Source organism: Aythya ferina, assembly GCF_964211825.1.
Source record: "Aythya ferina genome assembly, chromosome: 3".
NCBI classification, from domain to species: domain Eukaryota; kingdom Metazoa; phylum Chordata; class Aves; order Anseriformes; family Anatidae; genus Aythya; species Aythya ferina.
In genome coordinates this window covers 91,906,744-91,933,421 of record NC_140298.1, presented here as the reverse complement: position 1 = coordinate 91,933,421, position 26,678 = coordinate 91,906,744, and the positions used below count along the sequence as shown (strand labels likewise).

General features: G+C 36.7%; 1 protein-coding gene and 1 long non-coding RNA gene across 4 annotated transcripts in view; one reads left to right on the top strand and one right to left on the bottom strand.

Annotated features, from left to right (window-relative positions):
* Positions 1–26,678, bottom strand: part of EYS (eyes shut homolog) — a 723,774-nt gene that overhangs the window by 90,090 nt on the left and 607,006 nt on the right. For all 3 annotated transcript variants that reach the window (XM_084512624.1, XM_084512623.1, XM_084512622.1), the window contains 2 exons: positions 19,960–20,068; positions 17,200–17,420 (listed from right to left, as the gene is read on the bottom strand). In XM_084512624.1, the coding sequence (XP_084368750.1) occupies positions 17,200–17,420; positions 19,960–20,068 (330 nt within the window). The remainder of the gene's footprint in view (positions 1–17,199; positions 17,421–19,959; positions 20,069–26,678) is intronic.
* LOC311433466 overlaps positions 19,702–26,678 on the top strand; it is a 42,949-nt gene continuing 35,972 nt past the window's right edge. The window contains exons 1-2 of the long non-coding RNA XR_014690763.1: positions 19,702–19,826; positions 19,954–20,243. This is a non-coding gene — a long non-coding RNA (uncharacterized lncRNA). The remainder of the gene's footprint in view (positions 19,827–19,953; positions 20,244–26,678) is intronic.

The following is a 26,678-nucleotide window of genomic DNA, read 5'->3' as shown; positions in this document are numbered from 1 at the left end:
CTCTGCAGAATAAAGGAGAGCCCTGCATTAAACTCCTACTTTTCAGACAGAACTAATTGGTTATTACTTAAGAATTCTGTTCTTTTCTGATTACTGGAAAAATCACCCCCCTTTTCTTTCTTCTGTTTCTCAAAACAGAAAGAATAAGGCAAACATAATGCTATTTACCAGTAGCTATGGCGACTGCTTGTAGGAAAGGGTAATATGTTCACAAAGGAGAAAAAAGAAAGATCCTCACTATCTCGTCCTTAGACTAAAATGAAAGCAAACCAAACCAGTTCATTCGTTAATATATGTTTCTTTACTCAAGCAAGCAAAGTGGGAGGGCAAATAACTTCCTACAGTTCAATGCATTAATTGGAAAATTGTTTTAGGAAGAGTGCCTTAACACTTCAGGAATTCTATGCAAAATCATTATATCATCTTTCTCTGCTGAAGATTTGTCTGGCAGCTGACGGCTTTGTAATAATTAACTCCCTCCAGAAAGCAGGATGATAGTGAGGTCAGGAGAGAAAATGTAAATAGGTCATGCAACAGTCAGGATTATTGGCACACTATCTTTATAAATAATTGAATCAAGTAAGTCTCCTGGCTGCAACATATCCTTGTGATGTTGGATTCTTGTTCATATTGATGTGGTTCTGGGACACAATATTGATTTAATCATCCTTTCCTATTAGATCAGTGTTGAGAAAACATGCTGGTTTTCTCTTCTCTACATGTCCATTCCAAAACAGGGAGATCTGAAAGTGTTTGTTTGCAATTGCCCTCTCTGTTTGTGCTGCACTTATTTAGAAGCCAATTTTAAGCTGGAGTACCAAAGTGCTGTACTACTTAATCACGAGCTACTATACATTCAGCTAACATTGGGTTCTAAGGGACACATCAAGCCATTTTATTTCATCAACATTAAATACATATTAATGTCTAAAATATTGAAAGACAAATGTGACAGAATTGACTTTATATTAGTTTAGAGCTTACAGTCTTTCTCTGCTGTTATTAATCAGGCCTGTGTGGATCACTTAAGTCATTCTGTTGTAAGGGAGGCAAAGTTGTCTCAAGATGAAAAGACTATTTTTTATCTCAAAGGATGAATTCCTAGACTTCTCAGAAACACATACACTTATCTATGCCTGCTATCACTAGAGGTAGAGCAGGTTTTGCCCTTTTCTTTGTCTCAGAAGTGAGAAGCAAGTGGATTTCTTTTTTCCCTAGTTTTACTTTACACTGACATCCATAGTGATACATGCTGGTAGCAGCAAGCCAGTGACACCACAGCAATTTCTCTCCTACAGAGTCATTCATCCAGCAGTTTGAAATGACTCAAACAGCACTTTGGTGCTCTGTTTTCCATCTCTTTTTATACCACCCTAGCTCTCCCCTTATACTGTCTATGCTTTGCTTTAAAGAATAATTAAGACAAAGTTAGACAAATTTTTAATCCCTGGCACTGCAGTGTTTTTGCTGGCTCTGCGCCCCCACACCCAGTCTTTACCTTCTGTCTATAGAAACCACTTAATAAGTTCAGGACATTTTTATGCATGCTTCTGACTGCAGGTCCTTCATTGATTTCTAAAGATGATCCAGCTGAGTACAGCAATGAAACAAGCACCTTAAGAACTTTTATTAGGGTATAAATGAGACACTGTTTCTCAGATTTCCCTCCTGTTGTTTTCTGTTCAGTTCTATAATGCAGATCAATACAATCCAGAGTTATCTTGGGTGAACAAAAAGTTGCTGAATGTATCCAGCTGTGGGCTTGATTAGATTTTCACTTCACTGGTATAAATCAGAGTAGCTTCACGTAAGGCAAGGGAATCTCAGCTCTCTGAAATGGTGTAAGCTGAGACGTAAATGAGAACCAAACTCCATTTTCTTTCATGTGTTCTGCTAGCAGTGTCAGCTCAAAATCATGTGTCAGAGGATGAAGCTTTACATGTAAAAACTGAATTGTACTATTACTAATTATTAATGATTACAGCAATTGGGCAGAGAGAAATATACCCATAACATTTGCTGGAAAGAAAGATAATTGGAGATGCTGCCTCAAAGAATTTGCACTTCTGCTTCTGTGACTCAGATGTCAGTTCATAATTCCTGCTTGAGGAAAGGTAGGTGTTTGGAAGAAAGGCTGGTTATAGGCATAACTTAGCTCAAACAAAAGGCAGCTCTGATGGATGGCTTGAATATGTTGATTCTCTCTTTTTAACAGCACAACGTGTTCCTGTTTTTTCTGAGGTTCATTCTGCATTCAAAAATGAAATAAAAGTCTCAAGCTTAATTCCTTTTTATAAATAAATTATATGTAAACACAGTATAAAAATATTTTCTTTGCTTTAAGTGAAAATAAGATAGCAGTGCTATGCAGGCTTTTGCCTATGTGCTTATACACTTCACTGCGCAGGATACCTTCACGAACATAGCATTTCTACTAAAATACATCATTCACTAAATCTCACTGGAACTACTTACATAAGGAATCCTTTTGGGAGTGAAGTAGCTTGATTGGCCCACATAGAGCACTCTTCTTCAATGTAGCATAGAAAGGGAAATGAAATCAGGAAGAGCATAGAAAAAAACTCCTCAGATACCACAGCAATAAGTGAAAAAACAGGATACACTCGGATGGAAATAAACAACGACAATCTCCCCTCCTTCCCGTGCACACAGAATTTTTTATGCAAATATTTACTGGGTAAGCAGTACAATTATCAGAAGAAGTTAGCAGTCCTGAATTTTACTTACTGAAGAAGATATTGCAAATAACTGCAATGAAGCACAGAACAAAAAAAAGGCGGGGGCATACACAGAAAATGGCGCACCACTGCTGGGCATTATTATTCCTATTCTCCTGAGGTCTTAATTTAAAATGTGCTTTTTTTTTTTTTTTGAAGTGCAGAGATAAAAATGCAGAGGGGAGAAGGGACAGAGGTTACAGGAGACAAAGAACATTGAAAGCCTTTAAAAATAGGTGCAACACACAAAAACACGATGACCAAATAGGCCCCAGCACAACAGTCATTTTTTAATTATTTATTTATAAATCTAATGGTGTTTCAAATGCAGGCTGGCATAAGGATTCTCAGAAGTGGAGTATTTTTCTCCTCTCTATGAAATTTAAACATTTTTGCCAAGCTACTGCCAGTAGGAAGGTGCTTTTATGAGAAGCAAATTGCTTGAATATGCTACTGGGGGATTTACTTTCTCTGTAGCCCTATTTTTAGTTAAATGCCATAAAATGCTGGCAAAACCCAATTACTACCAGCTTGGAAAAGTTCTCCTTTAGCTCACCTTTAAGATCTACTGCATTCTGTCCAGAGGGGTTTCAGTACAAGGTCCATTTCTCTAGCTGTGAGTGGGTGACATTCCAGCTCTAGGTGGCAGTAACCTATAGCTCTTCCATTTCAGAGTCTAGCAGAGGATTAAAATCAGCCCAGGCACAGAGAGCAGTGTTTCACTTCGATATAGCAGAAACAAAATGCAACTAATTAGGATTTCTCACAGCCAAGAATTCCATGGTTTTCCTGGCAAAGAAAAGGAGTTTCTGAGGCAAAGAAAATGAGTTTCACCCAGTTACTTAAATCATGATCTCTATTTTTTAATAAATTGTACAAATCGAGTGTTTTTCTTTACCTCAGGTTTTATTTCAGAAAGGGGCTGGTTTACATCCATGGACTCTTCGACAGTGCATAATCAAACAGCTGCAGAGAGAAAAGCTGAAATTTGGTATAAAAATAATCTTCCTCATTTTGTCTCTAATTATGTTTCTGTAAATTGGAGTAATCTGTGTTGAGTGAACTTGGGATGCACTGGGTATATTAGGTTTGCAGCTAAACTTGCAGTGTTCCTGACTAAGGAAAGTTACTTGTACAGCTTCCTAGTCCAAGGTGGCAGAATGTGTATGCAATCTGTGTCAAGGACTTGAGAAATATATATAGACAACGTTACTAAAACTGCATATTACCAAGGTTAGCCTACAGAAAATGGCTGCAAAATAAAACATCCAAGAATCAGGAACTACCCAACTGATAATGAAAAAAAAAAACAAATGCACAAAATATGGACAAAAACATACTGATAAACAAAGTCATCATATACCAATGCACGCCATTGTACATATGCGTATACAGTTATATAACAATGTACAACTATTTTCTACTATACAAAATAATTTTCCACAGAATGTGGATCAAAAGATGAGGTTTTAACTGCATTAGTTCTAGGCAGAAAAAAAGATAAATTCATTTCAATTACCATTTTGTACTCATTCTGCACCTACCAAGATCTCTTCATGCCCACAAATACCATCTTGTTCATATTAAATCACAGCATTTTATCATCACGTTACAGGACAAATATCAGCTCATTTTAAAATGAAAGTATTATAACTTCACATCTGCTCTTAAATCATCAACCCAGCTTTAAAGACATGCTTGAAAAGAAGCAAGCAATCGTCCATAAATAAAAAGTGTCCTGATGTTGAGTCCTGCTCCATCCCAGCATTGTCTCATGCCTTGCAGTAGTTCATATGCAAAACATGCTCTCCTACTGATGGAATCCACTTGTCCTTGCTATTAAGTGAAACACAGCAGGACCCAGAGAGCATTTGCTGAAGCTGAAAACCGACTTTATAATTTAGCCTTGAATCTCGAGCTGGCATAACTATCACATTATAAATCTGGATGCTGAGTCTGAACACTTGTAAAGCAAATAAAATAAAATCCTGATTGCTTTGTATTTTTCATTTCAGTTTAAGAATATGTACTAAAATTAGATCTCAATGTTAAAAACATCTTACGTTCATCCACTCAAAGAATTTCAAAGCCTAACAATTAAATCGGTATCTGCCAACAGTAAAACAAATACATGCTGTCTACCTTGCTGTTATTCAAAGCAGGGAAAATATTAAGGATACTCAAAGACTGCACCAGCTTTTAAAATTTGAGTGGCTACATTTGACTAAATGTTAAGAGAGATGCATGTTTATATGTTGCATTGTTGTGCCATGGTTCCTGCAACAGGGACAAATCAAGGAGCCATTTTCCGAGGGCCAGTGCAAAATCCGTCCCCTGTGCCAACTTAGCTTCCAGGGTTTAACTGAAGCTTAAGCAAATTTCACCCTGGGGAAGGCTAGGGTGTGAGGATAGAGACAATCAGAAACTGTGAGAAAGCACCACAAAGAGGGAATGGATCACAGCTCTGCTTCTGTGCATTTTCTGGGACAGTAGGTGGCATGAGACGAAGGGAAATTCCAACCCTTCGGCTGTCTTTCATCTTAACTTCTCCATGAAATTTGATTTGGGGAAGGAGGGGGAAAAAAACCTAGCCACCTTTAAAATACCCAATTTATTTGTTAATGGTTGTTAACCACAAATGTTTTTCAGTTCAATTTACCCTCGATTTTTCTATATAGTTTATTCTCTCCACTACATTCATATATTTATCCAGGTAGTGACTCTGTTCCATAGAGTAATATCATGACTTCTAATGAAAAACAAGAAAAAAAGTCTGGATTACATAAAAAGAAACCATGCTGAAAACATGTTTAGCTTCAATTTTAGTTTTTAAATCAATCTCTGATTTTTTTTTTAAGGTGTGAAGTTCATAATTAATCTCTGAAGGTATCCAGGAAACAACTTAAATCTGGGTTAATGAACTACTGTGCTTGGTTTCCACCCTAGAAATACATTGCACTGTTTCTGCAAATGGTTTACGAGATGGAGAGGTGGATGAATAATTGGACAAGTATGACAACTGAAATATAATGATGATAAACTACCATATTATATGCCACTACAAAAAAAAAAAAAAAAAAAAAAAAAAAAGAAGAAGAATTACTGGAAATTCCTCAGCTTACAAATAGTACCAGTCTTTGTGTTTTAGCTGAAGATTTGTATTAAAAATGCTAACAGTTTATAACTCAAAATCCCTTGTTAAGAAGAATTTATTTTAGAATAAAATTTCTGTTACTGATGCCATACCACCTCCCAGCATATTTCTGTGTGACTTTTTTTTGGCTTTTCCAGACTCTGCTTTGTATAATTATGAAGAAAATAAATTAAATTAAAGCCATGAATAGTTGCTGGGCAAAGATTGTCATCAAGAAAAATAGAAAAAAATGGCTATTTACAGGACAGCTATTGTGCATCTTGAACAAATGTTGTTCATTTATATTTCATTAACAGTATCACTCTCACTGTACTCAAGATTATGTTCTAATTACCATTATTGTCTGTTGGGGATCTTGCCTATTTCCCTGTTGTTCTCTTACAAATGGTGGGAGACGGAATAAACCCAATTGCCCTTTGCACCCTCCCCAAGAACGTATTATAAAACTCCATAGTATAATGAAGAGATGACAACTACAAATATATGATCAATACATGCTGAAGAACTAGAGCCACCATATGGTAATTAAACTGTCTGAGTGCATATACACATGCATGTGTTCATATATGAACACATACTTAACTCACACTTTCATAATTCCTGATGATTACAGCAAAGATGACGAGATGGTAACTAAGATATGAAACTTCATTCTCTACTAGCAGCCTCAGAGGAAACGTGAAAGAGAAGTCATGGCCACAGCTTCGGAACTGAAGGCTTGCATACCCCTCTGCCATCTTGAGAAAATTCTGGGTTGAGTGTAGACAGGGAGATTCAATTTAAATAACAGTGCAGCATAGAGGAGCCCTTATAACTTGCACTTTGACTAACTGCTTAAAACAATTTTCCTGATTCTGAGTAACTTGTCTCTGTCTGGGACATTTCACCCTGGGAGATGCCTGAAGTTCTCTCTCCAGTTGGACTTTTTCAGAATTTGATTTCATTGCTATTACAACCTATTCTAGTATGAGTGTGAAAAACTACCAGCAGCTCTATATTCTTTCATGTACACACCAAAATAAAATAATTTTTAAAGTAATTTATGTGTTAATATATTTAGAAGTGGCTCACGTGCAGCAATGACTAGGATGTCCAAAAACTGATATTACTATTTCATATGGTCCAATTAAAACAACACAAGCACATTAGAAGACAATAAGAAGAAACAATATGGTCACTTCTGTGTAACTTCCCTTCAGAGCAATGAAATACTTTCTTATCTGACTGTAAAACACCTTACTAGAGCAATGCGAGAAGAGATCTAGTGTAAACACTGACCTCCAAGCCAGATGAATTTTTCAAAGAACACAATAAGGCTAAATTGATGGGCATACAGAGAAGATGACCCGAATACAACAGAACACAGTATCCCTTATTGAACACTGAGGCCTTGTGGAGTAGTACAAATCATGCCTTAACATCTCTGATCTTCTAACTCATAACACTTACGCGCTATCAGTTCTTGAAGTAGCAAAGAAGCCATACCAGCTGTACTCTTATGAGCATCTGAAGTATGTAGTTTAGCAGGGTATGACTGGTGAGTCTGATAATAGTACAAATACAACTATTACAAAGAGAAGCCTGTCCCTAAAGGAAACCCTTCTAAAGCTATTCAGGACTTTTTATTTAGTAATACAGTATTCTAGTCAGGTAACTGAACAGCAATGGTACTGTTTAATGGATAAATGAAATAATAATAATAGATAACTATTACTGGAAATAATTCCATGAGCTTTTACAGTGTTGTTGTGAAATTCAATGATTCTATGATTTTTATTGTTCCACAACTAGACTAGAGCAATGCTAGAAGACTCCATGGATTAAGGAGAATGCCAATGGACTCATAATAGACTTTGTGCAGACCTCTGCTATAAAACCTCATCAAGATAATCTGAGGAAGGTCCTGGTTGAAGGAGAAACAGATTCTTGTTTGAAGGTCTCTATCCTTGTATCTGCTAATGTATTATAGAATCATAGAATCATAGAATATCCTGAGTTGCAAGGGACCCTTAAGGATCATCAAGTCCAACTCTTGATGTTAGAAAGAATCAATCTTTAAGAGTGGATTTATCATACATGTTCTTGAACAAGACAATCTTTTTTGAACAGGGATGCACTAACTCTCTAGCAAGACACCAGGTAATTCTTAAGTCTATGGATTCTTTACACATAACACACACACCCTTTCACTTAAGAACAATATACAACCTCAACAGGTCTTCCCTAGCAAAAATAAAAACTCAAACCATTTCACTCTTTCACAAGTTTTAAGATTGATAGGTAATCTGAAACAACTGGACTCAATTGTGGGCAAGACTGTCTTTACAAGCATCCCATATATTGACCCACAGAAATAGTCAGCGAGGAAAAACTGAGGGACTAGTGAGCTTACATTTGCCTTTGAATATTCAACTAGACAACTGTAGATAATTGGTACAGGCAGAATGTCCCTTCTATTTCTGTCTTTTCTCCTCCCTAAAAGCTAGATTTTGGCTAGGTTTGGCTAGCTAAAAGAAGCCTAATCTAAATGTATTGTATTCATGCACATACAACATATGGACATGCACATAGAGAACTATGAGTATGTGTATGCCACTGTTTGTATTTAGCTGTACATATGATCATAAAGTTGTTTTTTTTTTTTTATGAAATCCAAAAAAAAAACCACCAACAAACAAAAACCAACAAGGCTTAACAGTCATAAAAATAAAATAAAATCCGGTTTCCTATCTTTCTAAAAATAACTTTTAAAAAGTGAACTGAAATGCTGTCACTGAGAAAGAAATAAAGTAACAAAAAAAATTTCCTAACACTACTATAGCTCATATCCAGACACTCCACATTCAGGCTGAATATTAACCATGTGATTTTCAGTTCTCTATTCAACAAGATGCCAAAGGTGAAGAAGGATTCTCAAAACCATAATCAAAATCTGTTCTCTGAGGTCACCTCAGATAAACTTCACTCTCCATGATAAGCTCCACAAACAGTTATTCAGAACCTTGTTCAATCTCCATTCAACCACACTAGTAAGGACTGAAATGTCATATTTTTTTTCCTCCCTTATGTGATTTTCATTGCTTGAAGTCCAGAAATCTATCATTAGTAGGTAGGTGTGTGCATTAAGTTAGGAGCAAAGGAATAAATGTTCTAACATATATTACAGATACTGCATTATTCATCTTTCTCAGTACCAGTCTTGTAATTTTATTGTGATATCTTACAGTAAACAGCTAGAGCCTATAATGGTTCCTTATGGAAAACATACACATTTTACTGAAAACATGATCTCTGTGGAATCTTGTGTGACCATTAGTACAAAGAATGTGCACATTTATCATTTTTCATACATCTACTACATGTGATAAACCATATAGCAAACAGTGCCGGCTATACTACTTGTCAGGATTTACAGAGCAGTGAACTTACAAGAATGCACGCGCTACTTCTCTAGTTGGACAAACATGTCTGAACAGTGTTTTGAGTAGTTATACATCCATTTAAACATCTCAGTCACTTTGGAAAAGGATACTATTTGATTCATTTCCCCGATGTTTTAAAGCTACTCCATATAAGATTCCCTTTCTGGAAGCAGTGGTATCACAAATGCCAATTTGGTTGTGCGGTAATCCTTGAAAATGATGTTGCATGTATTTCTGGGAATTGAGTCAAATCATTCCAGAATGATTGCTATTAAAATGATACTAACTGGTATTTCAATAACTACACTAAAATTTGAGCTATTGAAGCTTCTCTGATTTAAATACAATTGAACTGAGATAATATATAAACATCACGTTTAACAAATTTTGTGCACAGCTTGCACATTGTCTGAACAGTGAGGAATTTAAAGTCTATTTATACTTGGATCCTTGCTTTTTCTGCATGCTCTGTTTTCAGCATGTTGCTTTTCACACTAATAGAATACTAAATCTGCAGATCTGAGAACAGAAAAAATTGATTTTTTCCAGACATTTTTAATAGAACCACCACCGTACTGCCTACTTTAAAAACAGAGGAAGGTTTACTCTTTGATCATCTCTTTTTCCAACTTGTTTGCTTGGATTTGGATTTTAATGCTATTATTCAACCAACAGAATTTGTTACTTCAACAATAGTTCTGTCAGAAAATGAGGTTCTGAAGCTAAAAAATTCTGAAAAGTGTACCACATTTTAATCACTGGTAAAAGAGTTGCATATTTTAAAGAAATTTAAGTAGAAATTATGTTGGACTAGGAAAAACAGCAGTCAGGTTCTATTGTACACAACAGTATGTATTACAATATAGTGTTAGTAAAACTGTAGATTAAATTTTCTCTATTGCTTGCCTCTTTGACATTCCCATAAAAGTATGATGTAATAAACGTATGTCCAACAGGATTTTGGTCATTTTAAGAAAACCAATGGTATTCATTCTCCTCAAAAATGATTTGACAGATTTTCTGAGTAAGAGTGGCATTATTTTTCCTAAGATCAGGTGGAACCTGATACAATGAAAAATCTCTCTATCAGAAAAATAAAACAAGTTGGAAGTAAACTTAAATAATATTTTTATTCATCAAAGCCCAATTTGACATCAGCATTAGAAAAAAAAAATGAATTTTCAAATGTGAATCTTTCATATCTAGCAAACCAGCTACACTAGCTACATAATTTAATAAAATGTACAGGATCCAACAAGTTCAGTCTCCCAAATGAGTCTTCCTAAATAATGGCATGTAGAAGCATGAATTGAAATAGTAATACCATCAGTTGCTGGAGTTGTCAAACGTGTAGGTGAGCACCTTTAGTATTGACAGAGCTAAGCCAAACCCAGCCCTTTGGAAGGAAGCAGAAAGCAGGATATCTTCCTTATGCAAATCAGCATTACTCAGGCACATATAGTGAAAATTCTGCAAAAGTTTAAGGTATGAACAACATATCTGGGTCCAGGAAAAGAATTCATGACTCCCATCTGGAAATCTACTCCTTTTTCTCCAATTTCAAATCTACTTATATAAAAATGAAACCCTTTTTTTTTTTTTTTTTTTGGTTTATCTTTGTGCATGAGTTGAACACAGCAGAACTTAAAATATTATTTCTGGACTTAATATCACAGAATCACAGAATCACAGAATTTCTAGGTTGGAAGAGACCTCAAGATCGTCGAGTCCAACCTCTGACCTAATGCTAACAGTCCCCACTAAACCATATCCCTAAGCTCTACATCTAAACATCTTTTAAAGACTTCCAGGGATGGTGACTCCACCACTTCCCTGGGCAGCCTGTTTCAGTGTCTAACAACCCTTTCAGTAAAGAAGTTCTTCCTAACATCCAACCTAAAACTCCCCTGGCTCAACTTTAGCCCATTCCCCCTCGTCCTGTCACCAGGCACGTGGGAGAACAGACCAACCCCCACCTCACTACAGCCTCCTTTAAGGTATCTGTAGAGAGCAATAAGGTCGCCCCTGAGCCTCCTTTTCTCCAGGCTGAACAAGCCCAGCTCCCTAAGCCGCTCCTTGTAGGACTTGTTCTCCAGGCCCCTCACCAGCTTCGTCGCCCTTCTCTGCACCCGCTCAAGCACCTCGATGTCCTTCTTGTAGCGAGGGGCCCAAAACTGAACACAGTACTCGAGGTGCGGCCTCACCAGAGCTGAGTACAGGGGGACGATCACCTCCCTAGCCCTGCTGGCCACACTGTTTCTGATACAAGCCAGGATGCCGTTGGCCTTCTTGGCCACCTGAGCACACTGCTGGCTCATATTCAGCTGACTATCCACCATCACTCCCAGGTCCTTCTCTGCCTGGCAGCTCTCCAACCACTCCTCTCCCAGTCTGTAGCTCTGCTTGGGGTTATTGCGCCCCAGGTGCAGGACCCGGCACTTGGCCTTGTTGAATTTCATGCAGTTGACCTCAGCCCATCGGTCCAGCCTATCCAGATCCTCCTGCAGAGCTTTCCTACCCTCAAGCAGATCAACACACGCACCTAACTTGGTGTCATCTGCGAACTTACTGAGGGTGCACTCGATGCCCTCGTCCAGCTGGATCCATATGGAGTCAAGTCCAGCCTCCAACTGGACTTGACTCCATGTGGATCCTAATGATATGTAACTAGGATTCATATTCATATATCAAACAACAGCATCAACAAGAAAATGGGAGCTCTGGAAAACATTCTTGCCTGAGTCTCCTAGTCTATAAAAAAGATCTGTAAAAGGATCCTTGTAATATGATCAGTTCTGCTACTTCAAAATATCTGGTTCCTTTCTTACCTTACATCTAAAGCACTGATGGGAGACCTATTAGCAGTTCTAAAAAATTGACCTACAGTACTATTAATGTTACATGGGAGGTGCTTCCATGGTCCCTGCTTTGAGAATAGGAAATAGCTTATTCTCATCTTTACTTCAAAAAAAAAAAACACCCACAAATCAGATTTTGTGAGATTGATAATGTAGACCTGTGCTAAAAATCTGAGAAAAACATTTATAAAGGGATAAAAGCTTACCTTTAGATGAATTCCTTCAGCTAAAACCTGACTTGACATGCATTTCTGTCTTATGGGCACAAGGAAGCACAAGAATTATTTCTAGCATATGTCATAGGAAAGATTCAATATTTGAATAACCCCTTTGAAATGGAAAATGAGACGCAAACATAGTCAGAACAACATTTTAGAGTCTCCAAGGTCTTCAGTTTGAGCTCTTTTTCTAAAAAAAAAAAAAAAAAGTAGCAATCATAACAACTGAGAATATATAGAGAAGAAAGGAACCATGAAATTTGTCAAGTCACTTCACCTACTCTTCTCAATAGCTGCAATATATGGAATTGCATCACTCATCAAGTTCCACTATAAATTTTCTTTTTGCTTAAAATAAAGCTAATTTAAAATTCATTTTATAACTTTCAAAAAGGCATTAAAAACCTTTTCAGATGAAGTTTGGAAAAAACTTCAGACTGATTTTCTCATTCCGTGAATTAGTTCTTTAAAACTTAAGAATAGTATGTTCTTTCAACATGTGGAAAACAGACAGTTTCTGAAATATGATTTAAAATGTGGCCATTCCTATCTGTAGTTGTAAAGGTACACTACTGATGAAATCTACATTTCTGGGGAGGTATTTCTTGCACTTTCAGGGACCAAAACTGAAAATTTGCTTTCCTGGCATAGTTGGTGCATATGGCATTCATCGTGGTTGAAATCTGAAGATAAGTGTCTCTCTATTGAAATTTATTGCTAATTGAGTTTGATTTTTCAGTCTTAGCTAATTGATTAACATTAATGGACCCATCTGCTGCACCAATACATGGGGAACAACAACAGTAAGAAAAATCACTGTGAGAATAGTTTGAGACACTGGAAACATGAGTGTTCGTGGGAGCAATTAACTTTGAGATTGTACTGTGCACTACAAAAAAACAAACTTGTCTATGTTTACATTTTCCTGAGTCTTTATACAATTTAAAACAAATGTATTAATCAACTGCTACTAGCATTGCATCTGACAATTGTCAAACCATTGGTGAAGTAATTTTATGAATTTATTTCCTACACACAGATGTGTCTTCTTAATTAACACTAAGCTTGGTTTGCAACATCTGGCTCACACGAAGAAGGGGCCACACAGAATATTAAGAGCTTCCAAGGTTAATCTTACCATGCCCTTTCCAAACAAGAACTTAAAATAAAATAAACTCTGATTTCACAAAATTAGCCATAGAACTATATGCCACTCAAGTCCTAAATTTACTGAATAGTTGTTATTTTTTCCTCTGAAATAAACCACTCTCTGGAATGCTACATTTAGCATGGATTTAAAGTGCAGTGAAAGAGCTAGTGAACGTGCAAAAGTGCTTCTAAAAGCCACAGGGCATTTACAAATGAAAGAGAATAGTTTTTAAAAACTAACAAAATAACAGTTATGTAAAGAATTATAAATTTAGATTCATACTAAAACTCATTCGATAGAGCATATGTTTAAAACAGAATGGCTTTTGTACTACACACAGATTTTTAGTCAAAATATAAATGGAATTGTGATAACACTTTTTTTTTTTTTTTTTTTATGAAAGCAGAGGGGCTCTTAGAGCATAGATATAACCATATAAGCATAACTTCAAAAGAATAAAAATAACAGGAGATTTTGACTTCCACAATATGATGCATTCATTAATTTCATACTGTGGCAAAATGGTGATTGTGTGGCCCGTCACCATCACCATGGCCCTTCCTGGACACCCTGGGGCAGTGTCTGACCCTTGTCAGGCAAGTAACTTTCATTTAGGAATGACTGTAAAAAATGTTTCTTATGAAACACACCTGCCTATGCAGAGCAGTATGTGTTGACAAGTTCCAGTGCTCATTATAAAACATGGCTGAGTTATTCATTATATAATACTTCATGGCCTTTCAAAAGCAAAAGCTCTAATTAGTCGCCAAGCACCTGAAGAATAACATGCAATAAAAAAAAATCTTTTTTTCTTGCCACTTAACAGTGTAAGTGAAACAACTGACAACATCTGAAACAAGTCAATAATAGTTTCATAAGAGTTGTCAAATCACTGCTTGTTTCATCTGAAAAAAAAATACAATAAATACAACTAAGTTGTTTCCAGTAATAAGTAGACAAATGGATAAAATTAATGGTGGAGATGGGAATATTACTACTATTGACATGGTGGTTTAACATGGATGGGCAGCTCATCACCACCACACTGCTCTCTCACTTCCCTTCCTCAACCCAACAGGGGGAGATAATATGGTGGAAAAATAGGCTCATGGGCTGAGAAAGGGACAGGGAGATCTCTCAACAGTTACTGCCAAGGGATAAACAGACAGCATATGGGAGATAAATGTAATTTATTTCCTATTACTAGCAAGCTAGAGCAGTGAGAAAAACGAAACAAAACAAAACAAAACAAAACAATCACATTCTCCCCTATCCACCCTCTTCTACCTCCTCCCACCAAGCAGTGCAGGGGAATGGGGGCTGCAGTCCCTGATGCTTTGTGTCTGCCGCTCCTTCACGGTCACTCTCTGCCGCTGCTCCACGTGGGGTCCCTCCCATGGGATGTCATCCTTCTCGAACTGAGCCTGCAGGGGCTGCCCACAGGCAGCAGCTCTCCAAGAACTGCTCCCACATGGCTCCGTACCACGGGGTCCATCCCCCAGGAGCAAACTGCTCCAGCACAGGTCCCCCATGGGCAGCAGCTCCCCCCAGACCCCCTGCTCCTGTGTGGGCTCCTCCCCACAGGCTGCAGCTCCAGCCCGGGGCCTGCTCCTGCGCGGGCTCTCCACAAGATGTTTTTTTCCCCTTTCTTCAATCTGCTCTCTCAGAGGCCCACCCAGCGTCACTCCCTGGTTTGGCTCTGGCCAGCAGTGGGTCCCTTTTGGAGCCATCTGGAGCTGGATCTGCTCTGACATGGGGCAGCTGCTGGGCTCTGCTCACAGAGGCCATCCCTGCAGCCCCGTGCTGCTAAAACCTTGCCATGTAAAAACAATAGATTATTTACAGTTTATTATTGCAGTCATAAATATAAAATCATTACCTGAAGATAACAATGTTGTGTAGTCTACATGCACCATTTGAACACTGGAACTGAGATTTTTTTTTCCATAGAAACTATATACAGAATATCCACCTCTTTTTTCAGTTTTCCTGTTCCACATATAACATGGTGTGAACTACTACAGGGTTCCTTGCAATCTGAATAGTGGTTTATCAACTAGTTTTGAGGATAAAGCAACTAATAAACCATTGTGGAGCTAAGGGAGAGAGTAGTGTCTTTCAGCTTCAAGAAGTATTAAGGAACATTTGTAACTAGGAAGAATGTGATGAGTACTACAGCTCTAAAGTTGATCTGTTTACTATATAGAGTTTGCTAGACTACATACTTGATACATAGATTCCTAAATAGTATTACAAGGAATTGCCTGGAAAGAATTACAGGAAGAGTCTATTCTCACAGAATATTTCTGTTCCTTTTGGGAGATGCTTCATTCATTGAAGCAATCAATTCAGGTCTTAAGACAATAGATTTAGAGGAAAAAACTTTGAGGAGTATTCACGTCCACATTAGAGACACTCTGGAGCCAGACCTGACAAGGTTGATCAGGAGGTATAAAAGTCATTATTCTTCCATACCTCCTCAATCTGATGAAAAGCTGTGGAAAATGGGATCAGTAAAGAGAAGAAATGGGTTTCTGACCCTGGCATTGTCAGGCAGAGTCCGTGTAAAATGCCTGCCAGCACCTTGTCACCCTGTTTACATCCAGCACAAAGAAATTGTAGAAGATGGGTACATGACTCATCAAGAGTGAATCTTGTAGATGTGTCACACGCATACCTTTCATCACTTCTCAGAAAAGCAGAAGCAATTTGTTCTCCCCTTAGTTAATTACATGGTATACAGTGATGGAGCTGTATGTGCACATACTGTGGACAAAATGAAGCATCAGGACTTTGGGATGCAGGAATTGCACCTCTGAAGATCCCTATCTATTGACCTATCCAAATGGGACTTCCATATCCTGAGACACAATCTGTTTTGTGACATCTAGAGGAATGATCAGTCTCTGAAAAAGCAAATACTGTTCTGGCAAATATATGTTATTAAGTCAGAACTGCAGAACCTGAATACTTATAAAACAGGCATGGCAACTACTTACCAATTACCATCAATTTTAAACAGAAATGCAGTTCTCAAATTCTGAGTGCCTTAGACAAGTTACTATGGCTTAAAAACTTACTGTGCTTCAACTGAACCATCATTCAACTGAAACACCATCCTCTGTGCTTTTAGCCCACATCTCTTTTGGATCCCATTTCTTCTTTCATTTGATGCACTTTAACTTTCAAAGGTTCTTTGAGCATACTTTTTCGTAAGTGCTGAAGGTGATGACTCACTTGTTGGTGTTTTCATAGCATGGTGATGAATGCATGTGATGTGTATCCAGAACACCATGAGGATGGGTGAGGGTACAGGCCTAGCAGGATATAGAGTTGTTAGACAGAAAAATGAGACCTTATGTGATCTCGTCCTATCTGTGAAAAGAGTCTGATTTAGTCACCATGCCTTATAGGTGAACTAGTTGACCATGAAGGAATTCTGGCAGCAACCCAATATGCATGTAGCATGGACAATGTAATTACATTTTATATCTGTTTTCATGTAAGCAAATAAGGTGTAAAATCTCTGGTTAGGCATGAAGCATTATCGGGACAGAAGATAGGTGATTACTTTATTACACAGAAAATTATAATAATTTCTCATTAAGGATGAACCTACCAGCCACTGTGTAAATAGATGATAAAATGGTAACTCTTACCTAGTGCACGTCCCACCATTGTGACATGGATGATATTCACATACTGGAACATTACAGTTCTCAACATTCCTCCCTCCGAGAGCCTCATCTATGATGAACAATTCTTTGTTGTTAACTTGAAAATCCCTAATGCATCCTTTATAGCCATGTATCTGCCCAACACATCGAGGAACCTTTTCATGAACAGGAACATTTCCAAGAAAGATCGATCCAAAGGCGATCTGCCGAAACAAGAAAAGAAACAGCAGAAAAGAATGTGGTATATGATGGTACTATAAGCAATGAAGGAATAATACGAGATAAAGGAAACAGCCATTAGTTGAAGATGGTCAAAACTGATGATATTTGATTATAGGATTTTTTTAAACGTCTCTCTTTTTATTTTACTTTGTACAAAGAGACTGTTTTTATGTGTGTGTATATCTTCAAATGTGTAAAACAACATATGTTCTATGAAATATAAATTTGAATTCTGAGACTTAACTAACTTTAAACATGGTTTAAGGTTTTCTTAGTGTTTTCCTCATTTTACACAAGTTTTACAATCTTGGTTGAGGGTTGGCACAGGAACACAGGAGAAACAGTATACCAAAGGATAAAGCTTTCCCTTAGGATCAGGGACCTCCAGAATCCCCCCAAAAAGGAATTATGAAATAAAGATTTTACATTTCCTAGATGAGTGACAAAAATGGACCACTATAGTGAAGACCAGGAGAAAAGGGAAAGGTTTAGTTAGTAAATTCTAGGGTTATATGTACCTAGAACATCCTGATAAAGATGCCAAGGGAACAACCAAAACAATTTCATACTGCGTCTGACCAAGTCTAGTGTTCTTGTGCTACCTATCTAGGAGGGAAAACCTTGTCCATAACTTTTAAAGGTTTTGTAAGTGACTCATTCAGTACTATGAATTCCACCCTCAAAGCTGGTGCTTGACTATTTAGAGCTCTGATATGGGGCTTCACCATGCCTAAGTTCCTTTGCCTATCAGGAACTGAAAAGATCATGTATATATATATATATATTTTTTTTTTTAATTTAAAAAATCAGGTAAAAAAATTCATTATCATTCTGTGATAAATTTACTTATACAATGCCACCAATCCAGAAAGTGAGTGAAACCTAGTCAATTCAAGTATGAATAAATCAATGGAATAACAAATATATCACAGGATGTGTAAAACTGAGAAATCATTTACGTGAGGAGATAATTTATAGATAAGGAGTCCTTCACTATCATATCCAGACACCAACTGCAAAATTTAGGAGCAGAAGGAAGAAGACATCATGTTGACTTGTCTAGATTTCACATATCTATATTACCTTGTTTTGCTGTTTCTTATATGGCTTTTATCACTGCATGAACTATGCTGCTGACAATCTAAAGTGAAATTTGGAGATACAATGAACATGAATGCCTTCAGATATTCCTCTACTTACAATGCATTTCATTTAGAAAGAAAAGAAAAAGAAAACACTACACCTTTTAGAGCATGGATAAAATTAAATCAGATTTTTCACATGGAAAGAATTCAAAGACATCAGTTCAGCACTTGTCAAATTCATTTCATATCACTTGACTCTCTCTCCTATCAAACATAGCTGTAAACCAGCATAGCTTCGGACAAGATTTGTAAGTAGTATTCGCAGACAGACATTTTCTCTCCATCTGTGAACCTGTTACAGAATTAAGCAAAGCACTGAGCTGGAATGTACAATGTCTATGATAAATATATATATATACATATGTATGTATGTATGTATCTAACAATTCTCTTGCAGCGCAACATTTTTATTATTGGATTTATTTTACAAAAGTGTTGACCTGGGGGCAGACCCAGTGAACCACAGAATAACTTCAGTTGGCTCTCCTCAGTTTCATGCATCAATGGTTTTTATCATAATGTTAGATGTTCAAACTCATGCTAGTACACCATAAAGCACATTTTTTTCCTGTAAAGGTCTTGTTCTGAGTTAAACTGACAGAACCAGAATATATTTTAAGGAAGCACACAAGAAAAATTCCTGTTAATCTTGTTAATACCCTAGCAGCCTTAACATAACATTATGGTAACGTTATAGTAACTTGCAATGCACATCATGATTAGTATCTCTACAGTTAACTGTACTGTCTCTTAGTGAATAAACTTATAAAGTGAACTCTCAATCATAGTTCAAATTCTCATGTCCCAAACCACCTAAGACGTACCATGCAGAAAGAATCTTGTGATGCTAGAATGCAGAACAAAGACAGGTGATAAAATGGAGACAAAGAATAACAGAAAATCTCAAGATCTGGGAAAGTTGGCCTGTTGCCCATTTAGGGTGAGTCTTCTGTTACCAGTTTCAAAATGGAGACAATCATATTTATAATACTGTTCAGAAGGCAAATCCTAGCAACAGTTCTGACACCAGGTTAAGTCAGTGATGATTCATAACTGCCTTCCACTATACAGTGTCGATTGCAAACAAAAAGTAACCAGGATTACTGCTAGGCATTATCTGAATTGTTCCTAGCAGCACTGTGGCCTAAGTCAGTGACACTGCAAACATTTTATTTTTCCTCTTGCAGTATCAGTGTCCTTTTCATGGACTTTAAGCAGCTGAAATAGACGTTTCAGGGTTCGGTAAGCTGAAGAAATCATTGGAAATACTATGGATGCCTTGTGTGAAATGACATATTAAAGAGAAAGTAAGTGCATATAATGATATCTGTGTGTTCAAAGCAAATAACTGTTTTTTGATGTTTTGCAGACTCACCTGAGATGCTTGATATGAGAGCGAGAGTCTGTGTTGTACAGGAGGATTTCCATCTGCAGCCATTTCAATCATGCAGTACCCTTCAGGACTGCTAACAGGCAACATATAGCTGGAAGGAAACAGAAGATCTCATTACCGTTTATGCCACTGACAGAGGAGTATTCGAATCTCATACAGCAAAGGCAAGGTGAAAAAGATGCTTCTGACTCCATGAGGGATGACAGCCTTTGGACAATAAGAATTCTAGTTTTATGGCTACATGGACTAACCAGGACACAAAAGATGTAAGTTTCTTCTTTTAATGTCCCTCTTCTATTTGCTTTCCTGCTGTTCTTGACTCTAGTTTTTGAAATGTTTACAGAGATGAAGAAGAAAGAGATCTTTACATGCGTAAGTGGGTACTGATAAATTGTAAGTGCAAAGTGTGGCTGACATGTGGTCTCCCTAGTATAGAAGATTGTTGGACAAGTATCATCAATGTTGAATGATGCTGAACTCCAAAGGTGGAAATTTCCTCTTCCTGCCCTACAGGGGAAACAGAAATGGAGTAAGAAATGAAAGGCTGCATACCTCAGAGCAGCAAGATTACAAAGTGATATAGTTATTGCTACTTGGGAAGCATGCTGTTTATGTAAACTCTGGTACTGAGCTTCATAGATAAAGAAGAATATAATGTTAAGGGAATTTGTAAAGCAAGCACTAGTGAACATTAAATCAGACACCCCAAATTCTTTAAGTTCTGTCTATGATGAGATCTCAGGAAATGTTATGAATAATATCAATAACAAAAACCCAATCCTACAAGATGATTTTGAAATATATATATATATATATCAAATATATATATTTAGTATTTAGAAAGGAATTTGCATAAACATTATTGCAGCAATGGCAGAATACGAGAATATTAGTTGATAGGTTCTTTAAAACCAAGCTTTGATAATTCTGTACAAGTGTTTCCCACTTCCATCCTCAGTTTGAATTTTCAAATACTTTAAAAGTAAGTGTGATGGGCCTCCTTTTGGGAACCATGTTCATGTTTACTGACTACATGCACAAACGCTAACATACAGGTCATCAAACTCTACTCAGTCATATCCATACAACTGTGTTTCCAGAGTAATGCCTTTAACAAGAAAAATGTTACATTTTCACAATATTTTGATCCTGAAAGAAATGTATACATTTATTTGGACTGCCAAATTTCCCATGTTTTTAGCTGAACTAAGAGACAATGCCAGGAATCTCATAAACTGTTTTGTGTTGGTGCAACTGAATCTTCATGTCAGGCCTCAGACTTATGAAAGAGTTAACATATTTTAAAGCCCATGATGCCCTGAACACTACAAGCAGATATTACTACTCTTATAAATGACACACCTCAGCCCTTCCAAAGATAAATTTACTCCTGGATGAACCGCAGCAAAACCTACCGCACTCTTGAATGCTGACTTCTTCATGTACCACCACCTGTTTGTCTGTTTCCATGGTATAATTTATCCTGTGTTATGCCTTGAGCTTTGCTTTTGTACTTGTGTCTACAGATTTACTTTCTATCCTCCTATCTGTAGATCCAGCATGAAATCCAGAGCCTCAGTTTTCACCTCTGGGTGAAGTTACTGGGAACACTGTATTGACATAAATTGATATAGTATCAGGCCCCTAATGAATATGGGTACATTTCTAACACTAACTGCAGTTCAATGACATCTGAGTGAGCAGGAAAAAAACAGTACATCCACCAACACAAGTCACATAGGCAGTATGTCTATATCAGCAGGTGATGCACCCATATAAATAAATCCTGCCTTTCTAATGGCTATGTTGCTTCTGGTTCCAGAGCTACTTCAGTCAATACTAACTCATTGACTTTTCACTGCATTCTGCTGCACGGGGTTGAAATGTGTTAAATTATTTCACCTTTGTAAGTATGCAACACTTTTCCTACTATTGAATCAGGAACAACAGTGTTTTAAAAGTTGTTTACAAGACAGGTATTTGAGTGGCATCTTCTAGATCGCCCTTTAAAAATGAGACCCAGTCTCTTAGACTATTCAACTGAATTTGAAAAATGTTCATTTTTTCTTTAATTTTAGGTTTAAAAAAAATGAAGTTGTTAATATTTTAAGTTCCTTCTTACGTAGCATAAAGTTATAATAACATTTCATTTTTAATGTAGGGAGTCAGCAGCAATATCTGCCATTCTGAAGATTAGCTAATTTTCACAATATCTTTATAAAATGTGAACTGAATAAACACAAGCTCCTTCTCAATAAATAATAGGCCTTTGTGATTCCCTTTTTAAATACTCACATAAGGACAAGTTTGGAGAAAGTACTTCTATCTACTCTGATTTCCAGCCAATTCATGGTATGGAAAAATACCTTGAATTTCATTTCATGTTCCTACTAATACTTCTGCTCCAGGAAAATCACAGTGTATAAAGATAATTTCTCAGGTAAAAGTAAATTTACCCTTCTTGTGGGGAAAAGCAACTCATAACCTTTCCTTGACATCAGCCAATGTGGATTTTTTGGCATAGACCTAATATACCCATGGCAGTGCCTCCTCCTCACCCCTGCCTTGTCCCTGCTTTTCAGAAAGATTTCTGAAATCTGCATATTCTGCAGTTTCTATATTAATTCAAGGTTTAACCCTACATATCACATTTGACAATAGTCCAACTTACAAAGAATAAAGCTTTAAGTGATGTGGCAATATTCATAAATAAGAATGTTTGTCTGATAGAAAAGAATAGAACAGCATGGTCTATGTCACTTTGATCAGCTTCAAGCAATTAGCCTACCAAGCTAAATTCAGCATTGTGAATTTTCATTGCAAATGTCTGGTATTCAAACATTATCACTGCTTTGGGTACATAAGTTCTCTTGCTTTGATTCTTTGCAAAGGAAAGAAAAAAAGACATAGAAAAATAAAAATAGGTGCAATTAAAATAAACTTTAAAGATTATTCAATGCTGAAACAGTTTTTACTGCAGTATCTTTATGTAGCTAATCCCAGGTATCCTAAATCGTATACATGCTAACACGGTTATCCTTACTCAGGTATATCTGGTGATTCATTCTACTTTTAAAGTAACATGTCAGAAAAATGGAAATAATAAATACCTATAAGCAGCAGCTATTACACTGTGATTTTGAACATCAGGTCTCAACTTCACAAAGAACATAAAGCTATATATTTTTTTTAAGATGCAGCAACGAAAACTCAAAGAGAAGAGACGATTAGATTGATGTCAGCCTGCAGATTAGTGACTGAGCTGTGGGAAGAAAGCAGAGGCTGTAAGCAGCAATCTACTGCCCTGTATTCCGGAGCTCATGTTAGGATTGCTGCCACCACTGCCTTTAGCGTTTGCTCCTTTCCTTGCAAGAACTTCCAAGCAAATAATACATGAAAATTCTCTCTGTCTTAGGTCACAGAAATGAAAAACTTGTCATTTGAAATGTGAGAAAAATGCATATTTTTCATGCTTACATTACCACAAAATTAGGACTGTTTGAGTTTGCTAGATTACTCACATATGCTTAGAAGAGCTTTTGAAAAGAGACAGAGCATGGAAAATTTCAGCCCAAAAGACAGCTTTCTGAGAAAATTATGAAAATAATGAAAAATGGCAATTAAAACAGAAATTCTGTCTCTATCTTTACCACAGCATTTGCATTCACGAAGTACTAAAATATGGACATATGAAAGATAATTATTCTAGTTTTTAAAAACAATGATGTAGAAAAGAATATGCTTGAAATGTTCTGCAGTAGAAATGACCTGAAATAAAATGTCTCTTCATCTAACTGTACAACTGGATAATATTTCTGTTATAAACCAAGATTAAATCTGTCTTAATCTTGCAGCTAGATAAATGCAGCAGTATTATTACACACACCTCATATATAAAAAAATAATCCACTATCTATATTAGAAAAGATAAAACCGAACTGATGATTTATTCTCTTGACATTTTTTCTTTCTTTTTCTAATTAACCTCCTATTATGAGATACTGACCTCACATAAAGAACACCTGAGATAAAAGTGGCTAATCACCGACATCTTTAAATTTTGACGTATTTGTAGCTCAGTTGTGCTTTTTCACTTGTTTAGATGCTGAAGGCATTTCAGTCCATCTGCCTCACATCTCAGTGGCATATTTCAGTTGCATTCAAAGCCGGCGTATTTTTACCTCCAGAGACAGTGACTGAATAGAATGCAATATGATTCCTATTGCAGGATTATTTTGTCAGGCACCAATTGGTCTGATTCATGCACATCACACTTGTAATGATATAAAAAGGTTTCACGTAGCGGAAGAGAACCGAGTGTGTGGAGAGTAGGTATGGGAAACATGTATGTGTGTGGGACACATGGGAATGATATACAGAGCGTTTCTTACAGTAATCTAACTAGGTCTGGAGCCATGTGGAGCCCAACCTGTTCCTGTAAATGCTAAGGTGCAGGCCTGATGTAGCTGAATATTTGTTTCCACAGACTTGAAATGAGAAGAGGTTCAGACTTCTTTTCTGTGTTTGGCTTAGAATAACATGATTTTTCATAGCTGCTGTGGATTTTATATAAGCTCTTGTTAAGAACAAGAATTAACAAAGGGTTTACTACAGGGGCTGTTTCTTTACAAAAGACTGATGGACAGATACGAAACCGAGGTTGCATACAGTGATTAATGCAGTTACTAGTTACAACTTGATTAATCAGGTGACTGAACACTGAATTTCTAACAAAGTGCAATGTTTACCTAACATGCTTGTACCTATGACACAATTGTAGATATAAAGTATGGAATTAATATAGGTTTGAAATTGTATTAAAATAAATCCTCTTAAACTAGCAAAGATCGAGGCACTTCTAAATCTGTCACCTGTTATAATCTTGCTCAAGTAAAGGTTTTATTTCAAATTATCACAGCTACTTCTCCACATGAGAAATGATCGCAATTTCTTTTTCTTCAAGCAGGTCACCAGGTGGCAGTAAAGGAGCACAATAGAAAGTATGATCAAAAAAACATACTGCTGTCTCTTCTAATCATTGGAAAGACTGACTTAAGCCCTAATTGATAGCATGATTGCTTCAGCTACCAGTTTATATCAAGGGAAACACAGTAAAGTATCTTAAACTGATTACATATTTGACAATATGGATGAGAATGGGTCCAGAGAGTGGAACTTCTGGAAGACTCTTAACTGCATTCATGCATTATAACAACATAATGTAATCATCTAAAAATGGTGCATTCACGGTTGTGTTAACAAACTTTAAAAAATATAGTTTATAGTAATTATATTTTCTGTATAGTGCTGTAGGTGCAGCCATATTTCTGACAGCCTAAGGAGAGACATAAAATTAAAAGGTCAGATCAGAGGGTACAAAAAAAAAACAACACAGGCTTTATAAAGAGAATTGGCTTCTAATTTTATGCAAGCTAAGTTGTCATTGAAAGATGTATTTATTTATTTATTTATTTATTTATTTAAAATCAATATCTAGAAGATAGTAGATGGGGGTTTCTAGTCTTCTGAGAAATGATTACAAAGCAGTTAAACTACTGTCCACTTTTTAATGTTACAATTGGAGGACTACTTTTAGAGCTGTTTGCTATTTTTTTCCTTCAAGCTGACAAACACAAACCCAACTTAATAATACATCATGGGAAAAAAAAATCTCAACAAAAACACACATGACTCTTCACTGAAAAAGTGCTGATATTAAAGAGACAATCTAAAATGACTCCTGCAAAACACTGAAACAGCAGCCTCATTTACACCCTTGATTAACCAGAGCAGTTGTCAAGGGAACATCTAACCAGCTGTCAAGCAATACAGGAGATTTTTCAAGAACAGTGATTTTACTTATGACTGAGCACATTCAATTCACAAGTGTGAAAATGTGTACTGTGCCTTACAGTTTTAATAATCTCTTGGTACTTCTTTCCAGAATTGCTGCATTTATTATTTGTTTCCTTAAAAAATATTTCTGTTACTAAAAACATACCCTCTCTTCTGAAAAGTGACTTCAACATGCTGCTTCTATGGAAATATTCATATGTTTCTTTACCCTCTTCTATTTCAACAAGGTGAAATTTTAGTATCACTAAGCAGTGATAATTATAGAAATGAATGCTTCATTTTATGTCTGACATTTTATTTGAAATCAATGAAATGTCTATTGTAACCTCCAGCCATTCAACACCAAATTTCACGTTTTCTAGTTGTTATGAAGTGACCTAGATGTAAATGCATACCGGCAGGGGAGAGAGAGAGACAGACAGAGATGAGGCAAGGGAGTCAAAAGAAGCGCAGAAGAGGGAAAAAACACAGATGACTTTGACCCCTAATAGTGTCTTGCAGTACTAGTAATCTCCTGATGCTCTTTATAAAAAAGAAAGTGTGTTTGTGTGTCTATTGGAATGTGTTACTTGTCAGAGGTCTGGATTTGGAAGAGAAAGGAAATTCTAACTCTTAAAAGGCTCTTCTGATGGGGTAGAAACTCTGAGTGTTGCTGACGGTTTGTTTTGAGTGTTTTCTTAATTGGGTCTTAGAGTGTTTGCTGTTTATGTAAGATTCAAGAGCTGTTCTTCAGTCTGTGAAAGTAAAACAGTTAACAGTTCTTTGGAAGCATCACACCGAATATTACTTTCCCTATTATTGGTGACACTTTCCTCATATCCATACATCGAACTCAACAGCCTTCC